The 21,831-nt window shown below is 39.8% G+C and overlaps 3 protein-coding genes across 3 annotated transcripts; all 3 read right to left on the reverse strand.

Moving 5' to 3' along the window:
• Window positions 1-2,660: 2,660 nt before the first annotated feature.
• LOC311253342 (caveolin-2-like) lies at window positions 2,661-5,084 on the reverse strand. Its single transcript, XM_084347238.1, has 3 exons — window positions 4,185-5,084; window positions 3,422-3,609; window positions 2,661-3,220 (listed from the first exon to the last, which is right to left on the reverse strand). Exons 1-3 carry the CDS (start codon window positions 4,335-4,337, stop codon window positions 3,061-3,063), a joined length of 501 nt encoding a protein of 166 aa, XP_084203364.1. The 5' UTR covers window positions 4,338-5,084; the 3' UTR covers window positions 2,661-3,060.
• A 5,775-nt stretch (window positions 5,085-10,859) lies between these two features.
• Window positions 10,860-14,805, reverse strand: gpr61l (G protein-coupled receptor 61-like). Its single transcript, XM_084348213.1, has 2 exons — window positions 14,448-14,805; window positions 10,860-13,448 (listed from the first exon to the last, which is right to left on the reverse strand). The coding sequence occupies exon 2, from the start codon at window positions 13,391-13,393 to the stop codon at window positions 12,098-12,100; it is 1,296 nt and encodes a 431-aa protein (XP_084204339.1). The 5' UTR covers window positions 13,394-13,448; window positions 14,448-14,805; the 3' UTR covers window positions 10,860-12,097.
• A 1,412-nt stretch (window positions 14,806-16,217) lies between these two features.
• Window positions 16,218-21,444, reverse strand: parp3 (poly (ADP-ribose) polymerase family, member 3). Its single transcript, XM_084348470.1, has 11 exons — window positions 21,107-21,444; window positions 20,613-20,818; window positions 20,397-20,522; window positions 19,956-20,135; window positions 19,685-19,823; window positions 19,008-19,231; window positions 18,755-18,910; window positions 18,538-18,627; window positions 18,277-18,454; window positions 18,030-18,173; window positions 16,218-17,258 (listed from the first exon to the last, which is right to left on the reverse strand). Exons 2-11 carry the CDS (start codon window positions 20,799-20,801, stop codon window positions 17,086-17,088), a joined length of 1,599 nt encoding a protein of 532 aa, XP_084204596.1. The 5' UTR covers window positions 20,802-20,818; window positions 21,107-21,444; the 3' UTR covers window positions 16,218-17,085.
• Between the last annotated feature and the right edge of the window lie 387 nt (window positions 21,445-21,831).

Here is a 21,831-nt window from a genome sequence, read left to right on the forward strand (position 1 = left end):
ATTTGGCCTGTTAGTGATCAGAGCCTTAGTGGCTACAAAAACGCAGATGAAAAGTTCAGTTATTCATTCAAATTGTACTCAGTATGTAACTATCACTTTAAAAGTAACTAAGTAGATTACATGGTGTAATGCATACTTAAGTACAAGTACAATTAGAGACTTGTGTACAAGTAATCAAAAAAGATGACGTACAGTCACTTTCATCATGTTTAATACTTGCGGTAACTAGATGGCAATAACAGAGTTCATAGACGTCACCTCGTTAGTTGACATTATGCCAGTTTGAAAAACTATACTGTAGCTTTTCTGGTACTGTAACCCTAGAGCTAGTTTACAAACACTCTGTGGAGTAGTAAAGTATTTCTGTTTCACTCAGAAATGTAATGATCAAAGTTATTCTGATGCTTTTGGTTTTTATTTATCAACGTATTTCTTGTAAAATTGACACCAGAGACACCATTCACCCTATTACAAGACACTGTACCATCAACATGATTTTGAAGCTGTTATTTTAAGGTAAAAAAAATGACATAATGTTCCTTTAAAGAGAATATAATTCAGTCATTAGGACGTAGACGAAGAGAAATTAAAATATATAATTTGCCATTACATTAAAATCAACTTACAGTCATAACAATAAAGTGTTTCAGTCCTTTTCTGTAGAATAGCCACTTAACATGGTGGCTCCTGCGCCTCTTATTGTGGCAAGGTCCAATACATAAAATTCAATAGTCCCCTAAAATAAAACTCTGATTCAGTCTTCCTTAAGCTGAGCAGTTGTTGCTATCACTCATAGCTTTCTATATCAGTTTGTTGCATAAACAAACTCCAGAGTAGAAGGAGGCGCCTGTAAAAAGTGATACAAGGGCTCAAAACCCCCCAGCTGCTATTTATCTCGGTATGTGGGGTGTAAGAACAGTATAGGAAGAAGCGTGACTTGGGCGCATTGGATTGGCATCCCTCGCCCCGGATCCCTGGTGGCAGAGACAGGGAGGGTAGGAAGGGGATCAGAGTCCATGTGATCGGGAGCCAACCCAATTAGAGGAGTATTCTTGGCGTGGCAGTGGAGAGATAGGGGCCAGTTAGGCGTGGAGGTAGAGAGACAGAAATAGCTCAGCAGCAGAGAGTCATGGTGGGCATACCTCTGCCTGTATGGGTGTCAATGCGATCAGCTGAGACTGCACTGGATCCTGTCTTCCATTTAATGTAGACAGACATACAGGGCTCTATATTTAGAGTCACATTGAATGCAATGGTAAGAGTGGGTATCAGTAACCCGGGTTACTCTACAAATATCTGTGGTGCTTCCTTTGAAACAGACAGTGCTGTGTTACCAGACACATACAAAGTAATTTTACTGTCTGTTCAGTGCGACACCAGCAGCTGGTTAGCTTAGCTCAGCATAAAGACTGGAAACAATGGGGGAAAGCTGGCCTAGGTCGGTTCGAAAGTAATGAAATCTGCCTGCCACCACCCGCGAGGCTCACTGGTTAACTCGTTCTATCTTGTTTGTTTGAAGAAGAGCTACTGCATGTAAAAACATCAAGTCTTTATGCTAAGCTAAGCTAAGTTACTGCAGCTTCATCACTTTATTGTAGTTGGTCTATTGATTATTTCGTCACATAAAAGGAAATAAACATATTTCCCAAAATGTCAAACTATGGCTTCACCTGTGCACGATCACTGAAAAAAATGTACCGTCCAAAGTTATGTGATCATGTCACAACGAGAAAGCTTTGTTTTCATGTCATGTCAAGTTCATATACTTTAGTTTTGCTTGATTAAGTCCTCGATAGCAGTCTTAAAAATTAGCTACGTAATGTAAATAACAATATTGCGAACTGTACTTGAGGACTCGACTTCAGTGATGTGAGCGGTAGACCTTTAACTCTACTTCTAGTTGTCCAGTGTACTTCACATCTATCCGATTTGAATTCATATAAATGAAACTAGGGTCACCTTATATGTTCTAATCTTTTAAGATAACATTTTTTATTTATATTAACTTAAATTTGAGATGGAAAGATGTTAATATCTGCAGAAATGTGTTGCACTGTGTGATTGCTGCCTTAATATGAACTAGATCTGATCTGAAAGTAACTAAGATGCAAAATAATCTTAGTTACCTCCGCCAAGGAGGTATTATGTTTTCACCTGTGTCCATTTGTTTGTTTGTTTATTGGTTGGTTGGTTTGTTAGCAGGATTACACAAAAACTATTGAACAGATTTCCACGAAACTTCAGGTTCTTTTTTTCTCACTTTCTTGAACATTGCGAGATTGGGCTTTTTTTTTTTTTTCTCGACACTTTCAATAATTTCTCAGGGAATAATTCATGGATCTTGATGAAAAAAATCAATCATATTTGAGTGGCTGGTATCTATACATGAGCACAAATGGTGACTCGTGGGTCTTGGTGGAGGTATGCACTCTGCTAAGTGCCATTCTAGTCACTGCTGTTTTTTGGTCTGTGGCTCCTGATGACATCCTCTGCATCCCTGATACAAAAATAATGGTGCAGTCATGTCAGTGGGAAAGCAAATGTTTTTATTAAATTCAACCCCCCAACAAACCCGATTATGTCAGCCTTATCCCCACACAAGACTTTATTACAATCAAATTAAGACAAACCATTATTGAAATTTGTAAATGTGTTTTCATTCAGCTTATTTACAATTTCATTACATCAATATATATTATTAATACAGTAATTTAGAAAGTTGTTCTCAACTCTATTAACATTCCTGAAATGTTTGTTGGTAAAAAGTCATAAACCTCTAGGTTTATATGTAGATCATTTGTAATTTAATGCTGTGGCTTATACACATTATTTTGCTTTTTTGTCTGTAATTGTGCATTAAATTGTTTTTGGTCCATTTACCCAACATCTTCTCTCAACACATGAGAGTTAATATTATTACAAAGGAGCCAAACATCATGACAGTTGAGAGAAAATGCAAAACAATTAAGGACAATTATGATGCAGCACGTAATCTGTTCCCACTTGCTTTTTCCTCCATATCCTCCATTTTAACCACACATTTACACACAGCGAGTTTTTCTATCTGTCATCCTCTTTTGCCAGACGGATGACGATTCCACCACAGCACTTTCCAATACTGGTAAAGAAGGGAGTGATGAGAATGTTCAGTATGCTGCTCCACACAGTCTGGACCCAGTGCATGTTGATAAGAAGGAGCTGCACACAGGGCATGATCAACCTGGAGTGATACAGGGACAATACATCAGCTCACCTCACTGATAGAAAACAGAAATCCTGCCACACTCCTAAAAAGGACTCTCAGTGGGACGGAAAAAACATCATTCAGCTTCCAAATAAGTGTTTCTTATTTTGTAAAAGTTGTTTTGCACTTCATCCTTGCCTGCGAGTCAACCTCATCTAAGTGTAACAACAGTCCTACCAGATGTGAAGGCAGCTGAGCACGGCAAAGAGGAGCCCTGCTGCCAGAGACACAGGCACTGCCAGGAGGAGGGAGAGGAGGCGGTAGCACCACAGCCTGGACACCTCGAACAGGGCGTGACTCCACACCCACACTTTATCAAAGCTCCGCACGGAGGGAGGCTCTGCAATCACATCCTCGAAAGTGACCTCAAGACACACACAGAGACACTGATTTCAGGGACAGTTTTTCTCATGTGTGTAAAATATGACATGCAGAATGAAATCTGAAGGGTAATGCACACAAATGTAATGCAGCGAGCAGTTTTTAATAGCAGACGATGTCATTTTTATGTCACCTGTTTTACTTTGCGGAGTAGGATCTTACAGGCAGGGGCAAAAATAGAACTGTGTGTATGATCACGTCCACTTGAGGTCAGTATTATGCAGCATATAGATATTTACTGCATTTAATTGCTCCTGAGGACAAAAATTAGAAGTCATTGGTCTAGATAGACATTTAAGTTAAATTTGTGTATTTCATTTGTCCTCAGAATCATGAATCCTCGCCAAAGAGATCTCAGCTTCAGTGTTACATGTGGTTCTGTGTTAGAAAGGCAGAGCATGTGCAGTGGGTTTGTTTATTCAATAGACCCATCAAGTTCTCTGTTTCTCCACACATAAATAACATACCTCAGCTTGTGGCCTGTTCTGTGTTTTTTCTGTAAAAAGGTTAAAGTGTGTTCTATGTGGATTAAATCCCTGTGACACTGAACATTAGTTACCTTAAGACTCTTGTTGACTCTTTTGGGATCCCTGTCGTGAAGCAGAGGCCTCGTGTTGCTGCGGCTGGAATTTGGATCCCCAGATGGCATATCGACTTTGACCTCCATCAGTTCCCCTGCTGGTCTCTTGTCTTTTAATCTCCGTTCCTCCATTTCCACTGAGTCGAACCGCGTCTCGGCTTAGTCGACTGCTGCGGTCATTTCACTGGAAACATGGAGGATGAGCAGGGTGTAGCAGGAGGATGGCTTGTCACTGACACCCAGGTGGAAAATAGTGGAGTGCTGACTGCTTTGCTCCTTGTTGTGGAATGCCTTTATTGACTTTTAAGGGCCTGTCTTCAGTGACATTTTCCATGTGACACACTACAAATCTCATTTAGACCTGCATGACAAATGTCTAATGGCTAACCCTTAATCGCACAAAATCTGCCTGCACTTCCTCCTTAAATGTTGATGGAGCCATGATGATAAGCAGTCAGTATTTTGGCACTTTCATGGTTATACAGTCTCCTCATCATCAAAGCGGAGTTGGCAGTGCTGGTCCATTAAGAACAGACTTCTCTCTACTGCTTCTTGCCAGCTGTCCTGCTAATCGTTCATCAGAGCTGGAACTTTGCTTCTCTGCTGACCTTGTCTCTAGAAACAGACTGTAGTCGCAGCAGCTCGGTTGCCAGAGAAATGTTGCCGTTTTATCTTTCTGCAAACCACAGAAAGGTTTAAATTTTTACGTGCCATATGTTCAATATGTGTCATTTTGTGTGTCAATTTCACATGACTTTCATGTCAGAAGGTGGAGAGGATGTTGCTGGTGTTAGAGTTAGACCCCCTTGTAAACGTGAAACCACTGGATAATTTTAAATGAGGGACCATGGGATTTTCAACATGTGACATCAGGACATTTCCAGCTGTGTTTGTGGCAACAGAACAGGGTATTTTAGACCAAAATGTGATCTCTTACAAACTCTATCCAAGTTTTTGTTGGTGCCTAAACCTATCTAGACCGTAAGCACAGCGTTCTCACATTTGGTAATATAACAAACCACCAGCTTTAATGAGCTGAAAATCCAAAAAATCCAAAAGTCCAAACAATAAAAAGGCATGCAAAGGAGAATACCAAAGCAATAAAAAAAAAACTGAGGACAAACCAGAAACCAAAAGGGAACAAATCAGGAACACAGAGAACACACATGAACTGGGAAACGGAACAGACACAGGACTAACATGAGGACAACAGACGGACTGACAAAGAGAGGGATGCACAGACTGAATTCACAGGAGGCTAATCAGGTACAGGTGAGACTAATCAGGACAATCACAAGGGAGGGAAAACAAGAGGAAGACAGGACATAAAACATGACACATGAGGATGAACCTTACAAAATAAAACAGGAAGCAATACCTAAACCAAAAACCCTTACCATAACATCATTTCAACCTATCTGTGGTTTGCAGAAACGCATCTTACCTGGCAATTTACCAAGTTACTCTCAAGTGTGGCACCACACATAATGCCTGCGTGTGGACTGTGCACACTTACACCTCATCACTATCTAGTGCAGTTGGTGTGGCTCGCAAAAACTTCAAACCTATCTAAACTCCTCACAGTACCCCCAGGAACTAATGCTCCACGCGGTATGATACTAAAGGCTTTCATTTCACACACACAACTTCATGCAGTGTAAGTACATCTCAGTATATCGGTGTGGTGGTTGCAGCTTAAATACATCTCAGTATATTGGTGTGGTGGTTGCTTATGATACACGCCAAACTCTCCACATGCCCCCGTGTAAGTTGTTATTAATGTAATGATGTTTCTACTTCATACAGCCATGTAATCACGTACTTACCCTGGGGCAAAAATGAGCTGTGGCCCACCGTTGACCCACTGCCTCCCACTCTGTGGACATTGTGTATAAATCCTGTGGCCTTCAAATGCCCCTTAGATACAGAGCACCCAGCAAAGAAAATGCTGAGGTAGTACTTTGACCCAGGTCATTAAAGTGAGATTAGGCAGGAATATGAACACAACATTCCCAAATAAAGACGATATCTACCTAATCTGATAAAGATCTTAAACTGCACTTCCTGATGTTTGGTCATACGGGTGCACAGCACTCACATACATTGTTATCACCTTGTAAAGTTGATATGAACTTGTAAGCAAACAGTTGCTTATTTATACATCCAGTAGATGCAAAGCAGCATTAGCCTTTGTTTGGAGTTCTGTTTTTGGCCGCCTGATGAATGTGAATCTATTGTACTTGAACGCATATCCGGAAATATCTGGCTCTTTAGCTGCTCAATGCTCTGTATTCACTTGCTAGTAGCTGACTTTGCCTGTGTGCTGTTTGGTGCCGAGCAGGTACAATGGGTAAAAGAGGTTTTTACCTGAAAACAGCTGCCCGCTGCAGCCAAACACAACTGTATGGGAGAGGTGAGTGTGAACCAAAACAGTTTGCTGCTGGAGGATCAAAACAATAAGATAAAAAATGCAAAGAAAACTGCAGGTGTCAGATAGTAATTCACTTATTTTGTCACTGCAAGCTACTCCTTTGACATGCAAGTAATCATGTGATCTTCAGTTTGTTTCTATTGAATTTTAAGGTGTGCTTATTATATAATTTAGGCCAAATGGCAGTTAATACTGTGCTTTACCTTGTACTTCTTCTTTATTTGGTACATAAAGTCAACTTTGTGTATATATCACTAGCACTGTCTTCATTGAACACTGACTGTGAGTGCCTGTTTTCTTTGAGGAAGACCCAGTCGGTCTTGGCTGATCTCAGCCACTCTCTGCCCAAAGAGCTCATGTTGCCTCCATCTGGCTGCAGAAACATTTTACCATGATGAGGACTGATAGACTTCCAAACTAATTTGTCCCCACTGCCATTAGTCTTTTAACTGACTTAATATGACATGATCATTTCTATTTTTTGTTGCATTTTCTTTTTCTTTTTTGTGTTTTCTTTTTTTTGTTTTGTTATTGTTGCATGGCTGGCTGTATAACAAATTGCCCCTTGGGATGATAAAGAAGCCCTTAACCTTGAATTTGTGTATTTGTTACACTGCATTACTTCATTTCCTCCAGGTTTTATAAAATGTGCTGCCTAGTGCGTTCATCGTTTATGTGAACAGTGTCTGTTTGCTTCGCTTTAACATACAAATGTCTTATCAAATTGCCTCACAGGTTCTATGACAACAGGAGCGGGGTTTTTTTCTGTCCCTCAATAAGCAGCAAGCTGCCTCTCCTAACCTCTGGATTAAATCAACCCTACCTTCTTTCCAAGCGGACTACTGAACCTCCGCACTTACCTGCATAATTGTGCATGTTAACGCACTGTTTATTTACACTGATCACAGACATTCCACAGATAGACAACAATCTGACTCCAGCATCTTGAGTGAATTAGGACGTCATTCACAATTTGAGTAAAATATGACCAGACATTTGGCAGACAACACGTATCTCACTGTTTGTTGAAAATTCCTAGAAGCCTTCTCAGTCAGAGATATCCAAACAGAGGAGGGAGGGGAATTGACTGGTAGACAGCGCACTCTGTTGGTCATGGTTTGTCTTTGTAGTGCTACAAATACAAATCCTCATCATGTGCCATTATTGGCTAAATCAGCAGCGTTTCCACTCACACATGTCCAAATGGCTCATTTTCTTTCAGTGTTTCCAAAACCGACAGTAGTTGTTTTCCTAATCGCACAGCAGCACTACAGTGGCCGTGGAGTGGAGGCAGGGTCTGATTAGCAGATGATTAATGGTGTGTGTGTGTGTGTGTGTGTGTGTGTGTGTGTGTGTGTGTGTGTGTGTGTGTGTGTGTGTGTGTGTGGGAAAACATTGTGATGAAGAGCCTCCTATATTGTGTCATGATTGTGTCTGAGGTCTGTAGATCCTCACCTTGTCACATCTGGCTTATTTCCTGGTAGTACAATAATCATCTGAATTAAAACTAGTATAATGCATTAAATTGAAAGACAAATATCACAGTTAAACCAATTATTCTGCCAATTTCAGATGCAGGCAATAAAGGCGAAACATAAGTGTCCTGCTAAAATTAAAAACATCGAGTATGCTTTATCTAGATTAGGTTCTGTCAGTGCATGCTGTCTGGTACGACTTTCTGAACCAGCAGAAGACACATTTAAGCCCTGGTTTGTAGCGTTTTACAGGTATTTTGGTGAAAAACAATGTGTATACTGTTCATGTTGATATCATTTCTACTACTCTGGAACCTAACCCCTAATGCATGAATTATTAATCCCAAAGTCAGATTTTGTTTGTTTTTACTCTTACAGTTACAGAAATGTCCACTGCAGTGGACACCATGCAACAACAATGTAAAGTGATTCAGGGATAACTGTTAAACCCTTTTATTCTTAAACATAACTAAACTATGGGTAAAAACAATATTTTTCAGCTAAATAAAACCTTGATACACATTTTAGTCATATTTTTTATATTGATAAATACATCTTTTCACTCCAGAAGACATTATGCACCAAAGGGTATATCCCATCTATTGTGCTAAGACTATTTAATATTGTTATTTAATAAAACTATTCAAGTCTAAATACATCAGAATTCTTAATAAAACATACAAAATAAGCCATCAAATAATGAGACCAAAAATAGGCAAAACGCCTGCATTGGACAGATGTATTTTCAGTCACAGGAAAAATGTGAAACAAAAATGTAAGTAAAATGTTTTTGGTAAAATTTATATCTATTGTATTATGTGTAAAGACTTATTTTCAAATACTGCTACAATATATCAAGTTCTTAATGGTTCACAAATAACAAGAAGTGTAACAGTATAAATGTGAGTACTGTGGTCATAAATCTACTGTGAGGATTTCAGACATCTATTGTGAATGTCTTGTCCTGAGTCTGGAGGTCAAATGGTCTAAATGAAAGGACAGTGGTTATGTTAATCATCAATAAGCTTGTCAATAAGATGTCCTCTGCTGTCACCTGACTAACAAAAGATATGCCCTCTGCTCTTTTACATACCAAGCTCCTTAATCCACTTGTCTCATTACTGATTACATTTCAAACAAGCAGGCATTTACTGCTTCATAAACAATGGTTATTATACAACGTTATCGAGACATTAAAGTATGTATGTTACCTTACGTAAGTCTTGTCTGTGTTGTTGTTTAATCTGTTCAGCCCATATTAGACCTTTTTCACCATGGCCACCACATTTTGGTGGCCTTGTCTTTCTTTGCAGCTATTCAGCCTGATGAGATTACAATACTAGCAACACTCTACAGAAATATCAGGCTCAGTAGGTGATCTTTGCTCCTGCTGTCTTCTGTGATCAATACAGTGTATAGACCACACTCAGATTCTACACATCTGGATTTAAAATTTCCAGACCGAGAGTGTCAAAGATGCACACATTATGAACATCAGCAAAGAAGCAGGGAGATCCTTTCATGAAGATAAAAAATGGAAAGATACAAAAATACAAGGCCAAAATGATCCAAACTGGCATTTTCCATTTACCCACATGTCATTTGATTAAATCTGAGAGGAGAAATCAAAGTGCTGAGCTCCAGCAGTCACCTGCCCGTCCAGATGCTTCTGGAACAACATGCCTCTGGAACAACATGCTCTTGTCTGGGTTTTATTTAAAAATCTAGTCTGAAAGCACAGAGCTCTGAATGTAGTGAATAGTGATGTGACAGAGAATAACAGAAAAGTTCTTCAGACAGGTCATAATGAGGGATTTGATGGTCATCCAGACTGTGTCCTGATTTGTATTCATAGCTTATATCTAGGTCCATTTGATGTCTTGTTCCAACTCTATTTTTTATCATTGTCTGTCCACAAGGGTTCATGAACTCCAAATCCTAGCATGCACGTTGTACCTTTTATTTTCTTTACCTCTGTTGTCAGCAGCTGTCATGCCCTGAATTCTGAGTAGCGGATAGATACTATAACATTTGCTCTGCCAGCCTCATTATTAGAAGTTTGGGTGGATAAAATTAGCAAGAGAGAAGGAGTATAAAGAAAGAAATGATCAATAATCCACCATGATATTCATTCATGTCTCTGTGCTGTGTGTGTTCAGCAGTGCTGACATCCTCCTGGTAAAAAGGCTAATGCAGTCCTCACCTCAAAGTATCGTTAAATACACAACCACAGTTATGTAAGAGCAATACAGCAAAATGGTGTTTGCCATTATTTGCTTTAACCTCACTGTTCTTCTTTGTTCACCATTTCTGCTCTTTGTGAAAGACTAATACAAACAGCAGAGGCCATAAAATGGCACTTTGTTACCACTCTCAGAGCATTATCAATGGCCAGTACTGATTTCCATTGCAAATTCGCTATCTCCGCCTCACCGTACCCCTGTCACTATTACAGCAGTCCATACTCGCAGGGACTTGTGGTACCTTACCCTCAGCCTCTATTCACATGTTAATGTGCCTGCAGCTGAACTTAAAGGCTGCGTGTGCGTCAATCTGCATGTGGAAAGCAGGCATGAGACAGAATTATTAGACTCCAATCAGGATTCAAACGTACAGAAAAGCGTACATCCAGCCAAAGAAGGGTCCTTGTTGCTATGTGAGTCACAGGCTCACTCAATTTCCATGACAGCATGAGCAGATGATAATCACCGTCTATCGGCATATCTGCTGCTCACAGGAACTCCAAGGTATTGTCCCTAAGATTCATAGGAGGACACTGTGTCAGTGGTCTGAAGGGATCATTCAGTGATGTGCGAGGCTGCTGTTTATCAAATTGTTCATTAGATTTATGAGACCGCTGCTTGGCAACGTTTACATCCAAATGTTTACAAAATACAACAGTCAGTCACCAATATACACATTGTTATTGACATGAAAAAGATGATACAGGAGAATCAAATCATATTCATATGGAGAACAATGGTTCCTAATTAAATACAATAAAAAATTTCAATATTCATCAAACAACGTCCTTGTTATTGCAGTTACACTCCAGATTTTCACATTTATAAACATATAAAACATTTCTACATACATCATTAAAATCAGGTCCATTGTAATATGAATGGAAAATATGCACAGGGGAACATTTACGGTATCACTACCTCAATATTTTATGTACAGTACAGCCATAGCACCTTGGCCTGAAATGAGAATGCCTCCTGCATGAGATAATAAAAGGCACTGGGCATTTAAGATGTATTTAAGGGATATGTTCGTATTTCTATCTTAAAGGAATACTCACATGTCAACACTGATCCCCTCAAAAAAAAAAAAACGTAAAAATGAAAATTCAGTCATTACCTACTCACTGGTGGAAAGTCGGATGAAGTTTCGCAGTCGACAAAACATTTCCGGAGCTTCACAGCAAAACAGCGTTACAGCATTCTCCTAAACAACTGAAGTAGACAGGGACTTGTCTTAAAACATAAAAAAGTTACAAAAAAAATACAAGATTGCTCCAAACAGCTCGTCTGGCCTAATTTCAGTCTCTACGTTACAGCTTCAGTTGATTAGAAGCATGCTGTTGCATGAAGTTTTAGATATTTTTTGTGGACTACAAAACTTCACCTGACTTTGCATTGGCATGGGGATGACTACTGATTTTTCATTATTCAGTGAACTTGTCCTAAATTCAGCCGAAGATGATATGAGGCCTAAGTAGATTGAGTTATCTGAATCAAGTGTATTTCACTGTAAATATGGGTATGTCAGTATTGTTTTCAGATAAAAAAATACCTTTTGCACACGTATAGATCACCAGGTGCTTATGTAAAGCCCATGGGGTTGACAAAATCAGAATAAAAGAATAAACCTAGATTAAGACAGACTTATATATGAACCTATTAAGACAAAAATAAAAACAAACATACACTGACAAGGCTTAAATATTAGCACAGTAATCCATAACTCCATTGGTCAAATTTTTAAGTGTGGTCCTCGGGTATTTGTCCGGGGATCTTTACCCCCTGGTCCGTAGTGTTTTTTGGACGGGAGTTTGCACAGCTGGACGGTGTTTCAGCTGTGCTGCTGCTGGTTCTCTGGATAAACTGGAGGAAGTTCTCCTGAAGGGAACCCTCGTGGCTGGATGCCCCAAACTCTGCCGGCTGGGTCAAGCAACAGCGCCGAAACTTGATCAGCTCTTCTCTGATCTGCCTGTTCAGCAGGCCGTAGAAGAACGGGTTAACTGCAAAGGAGGAGTAGGCCAGCCAGGTGACTGCCTCCTCTAAGTCCCCGGGGCTATGCATGGAACCGGTTAGAGACATGTGTAGGTGGAAGATGAAGTAGGGCAACCAACAAACCAAGAACTGGCCCACAATGAATACCAAAGTAAGGGCAGCCTTTCCTCCGCTGAAGGCCCTCTCTGGAGATAGTCTTTGGGGCAGAGTGCGGGTGGTGGCGATCATGGTGGTCTGGCTGTTAATGGAGTCTGAGCGATTCTTAGCAGGGCTTGCATTTGTCCAAGTTGGCACAGCAGGGACCTGCTGCAGGGCTGCAGAACGAGCTACCTTGTACACAGCACCGTAAACGGCAAAGATAACCACAGCAGGAACCAGGAAACAGACCACACTGAAGAGCACTGCAAACACATTTCTTAGACGACTGTGGCTCGCGTGGAGAGAGCAGTGAGCTGCAGCTATAGAGCTCTGATGTCCATAGGCTGGCCATCCTAACAACGTAACCAAAGCTAAGAGGACGGACTTAACCCAGATTAGGAGCATGACACCAATAGCAAGGTTGATGGTCATCTTGACCTCATAACGCATGGGGTGTACGATATAGAAGTAACGCTCCACACTGATGGCTGTGATGGTGAGAATAGTCAGACAGATGAGGAAAACATTGAGGAAGATGTAAACCTGACACTCCAGAACAGTGAACACCACGGTGCCAAAGAACGGCGAGCTGGATATGATACCCAAAGGCATGAGGAGGATGGCACACAGCAGGTCCACTCCACAAAGGTGACACACAAAAGCGAACCTCTTCAGGTGAGGTGCGCGAGCAATGGCCACCATCACACCAGTGTTGGCCAGCAAAGCAATGAGGTTAAGGGTCACCATGCAGAACAACCCAAAGAGGTCTTTGATCTGCGACTGGGAGCTCGTGACGACGCCCACGTTGGCAGGAACCGTAGGATTGGGCTCCCATTGGGCAGTGGTGAGATTCGCCACTGAGTGATTTGGCACAGAGGCAATCATGGGACCAGTCTTGTCGGCCATTATTCATTCATAACTTCCTCCATTTGGATCTCAGATGTCATCATGTGGGGATGTCCTGTGTTGAGAGGACAGGAACAGTTATTACAGAAACATAAATAACACAAATATAAGGCAGTTTAGATCATACACCATCCATCCTGCTATATATACTGTACGTTATCACCTCCACCTGTACAACATTTAGAGAAAGTCAAACATCGAAGAATATGGATGCAGGATTAGGTTTGATTATTTCATATCACGTTGATAAATAAACTTATCTCCAATTGAAAACTACAACAGTTGCTTACATGTTTTGAGTGTAAACAGATTCACTTGTGGGTAAATAGGAAACTGTTTACAGTAAAATAAAGAAATGACTTACCTTCATTATGTAAAATCAGTATTAGGTGCCCTGAGGGCCATTCTACACTGCTGTTACAGATAAGATAGAGTTGTGAGGACAATAAGCAATGACATGCTTCAGTAGCCCGAGCCATTCCCTGCCTACAATCTTATTTAAGGTGCTTTTGTTTTAGGTCCAATATATTAGTTTGTTTAAATTTACATATGTGAATCCTCTTTTGAGACACACAAATGTCTTTGATTCTTGAATTTTATAGAAGAAATGAGAATCTATGAAGGAGTATCAAACTGATGTGATATACTAGATGGTGTCGTACACAACCAAAGGACTGCTTTAATGAGGGACCAAAAGCTAATAAAAACAACATTATAATGCTATAATATTGGACATTTGCAAGTCTGTCCTGAGTGCCAAGCATTGTCAAAAAAAAAGTAAGCAAGGCTTTTACCCTCTCCATCTTTAACAGCTCTGAACATGTTGTTTATGCAGTCTCAAGACAAAGATTATCACCACATTAGTCTGAACTCACAACTGTTCCAGAGAATGAAATGTTTAGGTTAAATCCATTTCAGTTTTTAAAACAGAAAGAAACATATAAAAATATCAATACCTGAAATTCATCATATCTGCAGGATGCAATGGTGTCCTGATAGTAAAAAAAAAAAGATTTGAATCATCAGAAAATATAAAAACACATACAGCACTTACCCATGATCCACTGTCTGTGTGGTGTTCAGTCAGTTCAGACTAAACAGGTTAACCAGGTGTCTGACTTGACAAAGCTCCTGTTGAAATCCCACATATGTTTAGATATGCTCAAACCAGAGGCAGCCCACTGTTACTTATTTTTTTCCAGAAAAGTAAGAGTCACACCTCCAACTGAAAATGCAGTTTTCCACGCAATAAGGTCCAGTTAGGTGTCAGAGGTTTGGTTCTTCTGTAGAGAAGATCCAGAGGTCCACACTGATCACACATGTGTATCTCCAGTTAATTAAGAACTGATCACTGATTCCATGATGATTTTAGATGTGACATGATGCTTCCTGTCTCCACTAACACTCTCATTCCTGTCCTGTGCTGTGTATGGCAGTGACTGTCACACATTGTATTGTGAGTGTTTTTTTTTCTCTTTCAAATAGACACACACTCCACTGTCCCACTTCAAGAGCCCAGTCTCCCCTGGGTCCTAATTCCCACCAGTTTAAAGGGGAAACTATTGAAATTAGACTCAACTGTAATGTCACTGAAGAATATAACTGCTCAAGGAGTCAGGAATAAACTAAACACAAAAAATAAAAATGCACTACAACAAAATGCATACTAGTTTAAACACTGTATATAAAGGTGATTGTATTTTTTAAACCCAATCACCTGAATTCAATAGATGTTTACCTAACATTTCTATAATAATGAACCTCAAAAGCCTGTCTTCATATGGCTGCATCAAGTACCTCAGCTGAATTTTCTTTTCTAATTATATTTGTTATAAAAGACAATAGTGCATGTTTCATCCACCCCCCAAAAGTATTGTTACTGAGTTAACAGAACCAGTGTGTCAGGTTGATCTGGCCTGTAGTTGTAGTGACCTTCTTGATCTAATTAGTGTTGTAAAATGCAAAATAGTATGACCAGCATTAAATGTATGAAGGTTAACCCTGAGCAGCGTTAAAACAATATTTAGACAGATGCATTTTTATCTCAATTTAAGAACCAAAAGGTCATGCAAAATTAACTTGTTTATGTTGATTAGATTTCCAAGTTTGAAATTAGAATTAAAAATCATAGGTGGGGTAGATAAATAAAATTCTCTGGGAGACTTATGGACAGACATTTCCTTTATTTTCCATTTCTTAGAGTCAGAGATAACATGAGAAGATGTCGTAATGTATCGTAAATGCATTGTTATGTAATTCCATACACCTGCTTCAGGAGACAGAAACAATTTTCAGTGTTGGAATAAGGTTAGCCTCTACATTATTATCATTATATTTGTCTTTTATAGATTCCCATGCACTTTAATTTCCTCTTCTTTCTGGTAGACCAGAGAGCAGAATTATTATCTCAAAGTCAAGAAATGTGGTACAGTATATCAAAACGATGATCATTTGATGATGCTGTTTCTTCCTTTTACAATGTGATTATGTAAAGTGTCTTTGAGAATCATGAAAAGTGCTATATCAATAAAATCTATTATTATTATTACTGTTGAAAATATACATTTCCAATTTGCTACACAGGATGTCAATTTGAAGCTGAACTTGAACTTGTTCACACACCATCATCACTGTCTTTTTCTAGATGTTTTACTGCTATAAAAGTAATGTGTATTGCCTTTTATCAAATATAGTCCAGCAGCATACTGAAAATGTCAACAAAAACAAAAACATTATAATTAAACAATGACCACCATAAAATGGCAAGAATACAAGTTCAACATCTTAACGCTCATAATCCAGAAGGAAAAACAACTACAGCAAGTAGGAGAGTCACTTTAGTTTATTAACCAAATTGCCATTGATTCAAGTAATATCTTAGTGCAAAAATGCTGAGTTTGCAATTACATTACAAAGGGAGTCGCTCATTACTGACACCATATGTGTCATTACATTTGTAATGATGCTAGAAGACCTACTGGACACGAGTTTGCCCGGGCTGTTCATGACTTACACGTTACATTATTTTGCATTGCAGAAGCACTTTCAGTTTCTTTCTTAACAGCTAAAGGAGGATATTAGATTTATACTAATGCCTGAACATTAGCCACAAATTGCACTTTATACCTTCGCCTGTAAAAATATCTCTGCATAGAGTATCATTTTTACTTCTGCTTTACTATATAGCAATATTCAAAATGCCTATATGACTGCAAAAGCATGTAGAAAATTCCTCCTTCATTTCAAAGATATTTTCTTTCTTCGGGACAGGTGAACATTAGCATTATCATTTGGATTAAATAAAGCAAAATGTAAAAGGTAAACTACTCAGTGCCAAATAAAAAACAAGGTGCAGCAAGAAATTAAAACAAATATCCAGAGGCCTTTTGGACATTAAAAAATCAAGATAAAGTAAGAAGTGAAAAACAACGAGTTTTTCATCATACAGAGTAAATACAATTTTTGTTAAAACAGAAGTGCAATCTATCACACTCAGGCCAATTTTTACAGTGTGCAAAATATAAGGCACAGAGAAGTATGAGTCATTTAGGCATCATGGAAGGTATATCTGCACAATAACTGTAATAAAGACAATATCCATATTATTTTAAGAAAAAGCACAGCAAAGCCTTTTAGGAAGCCCCATATACAGTAGAGAAGAAACGTGATCTTTCTAAAGGAGCTAAGCAGTATTAATACATTTTCAGCTCCAGCAGGTAGCGAATGCGACACTGGCTTTCTTTGTAGATGAGATATTCACTGTTACCAAAGCTGCTACCTGAGAACTGGGGCTGGTCTATGGGCTTACCCTGAGGCACAGCAACTTTCTTGCCATCCAGGGTGATGAAGATGTCCTTGGATGGATCTGAAAACAAAGGAGTTAACACATTTACCAAGAAAAGGATGCTACATGATATCATATTTGATCAACTAGTCACAAAAGGAGGCAGTAGAATTCTTATGGAAACAACATGATCTCAAACACTGACTACGTGTTTGTTTTTGTGTATGTTTCTTGTGAGTTGCTAAAGTATATAAGTATAAAATGCTAAAATGGTTGAAATGGGTCACCAAATATACTTAAGTAGCCATTCATATACCTGAACAGACCGCCCAAGTAAAATCTATGAGGTGATTGTGAAAAGACAGCTTAAGACTGTTTCACTGAGTTTTATTTTGTTTATGTTGAGTTTGCTAACAAGACAATTAAGATCATCTTAGTTTATTAAAGACAGAAACTTGATGGAGTTGAACACAGTAGTATTTTTTCAGTTTAGTAAACAAAATAGATGTGCCAGTATTTATTTTCTTGACATTTGTGGGTTTATTTTGTTAATGTATTTAACTGTCGCCTCTATAGGTCCGAAGTGGAATTAGCATGCCATGTTCAGTAGACATAACTGCATCTCTGCAACACAATACATAGATGTCTTTGACTTAACATCGAGACTGTTATTTCTCCACATTCCATTGATTGTTAGTTAATTTTTTCATTTTCAACTAAAATTTTTGCCATATCTTACACATTACACCTTTAAACTGCTTTTGTTTTTCAGCACAAACTACGTGTAGCTCTTTCAAAATACTGACATAGGCTGTTTATAACTGTATGAATAAAGCTGAGAAAGAATAGTACCTGGTTCCACTGTTCCTCTTGCCACCACACAATCAAATCCTGCAGGAGCCTTCTTCAAGGAAGAGTCGTCTCTGGTGATGGTCTTCTCTTTGCCGAGTGCGACCTCATTCAGAAACATCACTCCAGTAGTTTTAGAGGTGCTCACTAAAAGCACATGGCAGACAAAATGTGACAAACACCATATTATTGTTATGATTGCCGTGTCATTATTCTCTTATTCAATCTTTGTCTATTTATACAGCCTCACCGTAACCTGCAGACTTGCTGTTTTCAGATGCAAAATAGATACCGCTACCAACACGGCCTCCTGAATGGGGCATTATCCTCAGACCGCTCTTCAGGATGGCTGCCACCACTGCAATGTTCGTACCGTGCCACAGCAGACGGCGGTTCTCCAGATTGTCATTCTCACTAAACCGTGCTCCCTGCAATGCGCAATGTATGTGTCAGGTAACGGGAGTGCAGTCTTCTGTAGCACATAAAGTAAGACTGACTGTAATAGTTTTACCTCCGTCTCTCGATCGACCTCGAAAACATTGAGAATTTGGGGTTTACGATACGAGCCTTCTGACGTCATTTTCAGATATTTTTCAATGATCTTTAAAAACAGAAAAAAAAAAGTTAATATTGGTGGACAAGAGGACAACATGAATGGAAGATGACCTGTCATGACAGTAAAACTGCTCTTTAGTTACTGAACCTTGTAATAACTTATGACACAGCACCTTATATGTGTCTGAACCCCTGTCCACGAGAGTGAGTCTGCAGTGAAGAGAATTGTAGTCCTGGTCTACAGGGTGAGGAACTGTCTCTATCATCTCTTCCTGAGCCTTTTCAGTCTCTGACTTCAGAGTCTGTGCAAGCTCGATGTCAGCCAACACCTTTCCAGGGCATGTCGAAAAGAAAGTTACTTTAGGACTGAAAAAACATCATTGAAAGGAAGCTCATCCAAACATATAATCTTAAAAACAATCTTACCATGAGCATCTCTTTCTTCTTCTCCACAATCTCCTTGTTGTCGATGGTTGGCGGTCTTTGGCGGCCAAAGTTGTGCGGGACAGTGGTGAAGAACTTGGAGGAAAGTTCCTCCAGACGTGCACGTCCTCCTTTTTGGTTCATTGCTGCCTCGATCTCCTCCAGCACATCAAAGCCCTTTGCAATCTGCGTCTTACTGAGTTTGCCCAAAGGCATCTTCTTGATGTCTACATAAAACACACACACGCAGAGAAAAAAAACACAAATCCAAATCAAATTGGATTCAGAAAAGGGATTTCACATTCTGTATTTTGCCTATTTTAAGGTGAAAATCTGTTACTTCACTTACTTCCAAAAACAAATGTAACAACAATGATCTTGTTATCACAGCCCATGCCACTGATTGGATATGTTCAAAAGGCTGAGATAAGTGGATATGCTGTATAAATGCAGACTTTACCCTCTGGTCAGTCATTTACATGTCACATTCTGCTCTCTTTGATCTCGAGTTTCCTACATTTTAAAGCAAAAAAGCTCAAGGATTTTCAAACTTTTTCATTTAGAGCAACAGGCACAAACAGGCATGTTACAAAACTGGTCTTCATGTATGCACACTAAGCTTTATGCAAGCTGCATGAACCTGTTTGCATAAAAGGGTTGGTGAATTGAGACACACCTACCTAGGTTCATACACTCCATGGCCTCTTTAAACATGTCATTGCTGAAAATGAGCTCAATGAGGCTCTTCGTGGCGCCGTCCAGGGTGCAGGGTAGGACGTTATTAGTGACTTTGACGCTCTTTCCATCAACAGTGTCCACCTGCAAGTACAGCCAGTGAAATTTCACTAAGGCTTAAACTGAATTGCAAAGGTATAAGATGAAGTACATCATTGATAGTTATGTGGTTCTATTAGATGATGCGCTCCTTGTCCAGGTAAGATGTACATTTACCTTGACCTCGGCGTCCTGCTCCCCATCCACCTCGATCAGGGTGTACTTCCCAGCGTGAGACACAAAGTTCAACCGATCGCTCCAGTTGTTCTTTGTCTTGTCCTTAAACTTTTTCTCAAAGTCCTTGACGGCACTTTCAAGCTTATCCATCTTGTTAAGTTTGCTTTGTCCCAATTCCCCCTGAATTTAGATCAGAGATGAGGCAATCAGCGTCAAAACACGCTATTTCACACAATGTGTGCAATAATTATTTAAACTCATTAATGATCTACTTTAGACATTTGTTTCAACAAGCTTTTGAGTATGGACGGATACACAAATAAAAAGAAGGAAAATGGGAATCAAATAAGTGTTGTCATCCCAGTGTACAAGTACCGTAGTTACTAAAAAATAAAAAATGAGCACAAAGCAGAATGAAGTAGAGAAAACGAAGAAACTCACCACTCTGCCCCATCTGTTCCACGAATAGTAACAGCTGTTTTCTTGAACAATTTGAATTATATAAAACTTATTATTGTTATGTCCAATGTTCGTCTGATTGAGCATGCAGTCATAGTCCTCATACACCTGTTAGAGACAGCACAGAACATTATTTTTCTCTTTGAATATGACATAAACCTGCTGCAAGTGAATGAGGACACACATCACCTGTCTTACCTCTGCAGAACTTGACAATGGGCACTGCTCATCCACCTTCCTCTTCCCTTTCACCTGTGGCCCTGCAGCCAGGAGGGCCTCTTTAGCAGAGGTGAAGGCATCTTTGGGTTTTGCTGCCTGCTCTTTTTTCGCCTTCTTGCCACCTGCTTTGGCAGCAGCAGCAGCAGCAGCTCGTCTCTTTGGTGGCATGATCCTGGCTGAAGACCCTGCACAGAAACTTGCCATGGTTATTATGTGGGCATGATGCCTGGACAAGCTCAGACATGCCCTCGCTGCTCAGCTAACCCTCTGAGGCAGTGCAACAACACGAACCAATCCCAGTCCCCCCATAAATGTACTTACTGAGTTATTACAAGTCAGCTACTGTGTACTACCACAACTGAAAGCGATCCAACAGTAGTTTTGATGTGTTTGAAATCAAGGCCGGAGGAGATCCTCAGCACTTCCCTGTTTATCCCGAAGGCGACCTGAATTCCCCTCAAGCTGAAACTCACCTTTAACTTTAGCGTTCAGTAGTGTCAGTGGAGGACAGGAGCGCAGACGGGCAGGCAGGTAGGCAGGTAGGGTCCCCTTGCTGCTGGTTGTGTCTGAAGTCGGCTGTCTCACAGTGATTATCGGGAAGTTTACATTCAGTTTACAGTCATAGGAAGAGGCGGAGCTCGACTGTATGACTCCGGCTTCTTGCTGCTGCTCGGGTGGAGTCCATGAACTGCAGAGCTAGCTAACGGTTATACCGCCACCTAGCTAGCTGACGCCGGTACGTAGTTTGTACAGTGGTGTTTTAACAAGCGGTACATAATAGTTCTTGTCGTGTTTTAATGTCCACTTGTGTCTTCTGTTAATATCTGAAGATATCATAGCCTCATTGTTGGGCATGTTTGGTACCTAAAATAAGAAGATAACAAGGAGTCATGGAATAAAACAGCTGTCCGGACAAGATTCACACAAATAACGTCAACTAAAGTTAGCCTGCTAACAGAGGGGCTTCAGGTGACCAGCGGGGAAACAACATACTCCTGTATTCATACTGATGTAAAAGTAAGAGCACCACAGTGTTATAATACTCTGTTAAAAGCTAAAGCCCTGCAAATCCTGTTACTGAAGAACTGCTTGGGTAGTACAAAGTAAAAGTATTACCAGAAAAACTGACTTGTAGTATCAAAAGTAAGAGCAAAATAATAGTTACATTATGGAGTTTTCAGGACCATATATGTGTATA

This window comes from Pagrus pagrus (assembly GCF_965226575.1).
Source record: "Pagrus pagrus genome assembly, chromosome: 3".
Classification (NCBI taxonomy): domain Eukaryota; kingdom Metazoa; phylum Chordata; class Actinopteri; order Spariformes; family Sparidae; genus Pagrus; species Pagrus pagrus.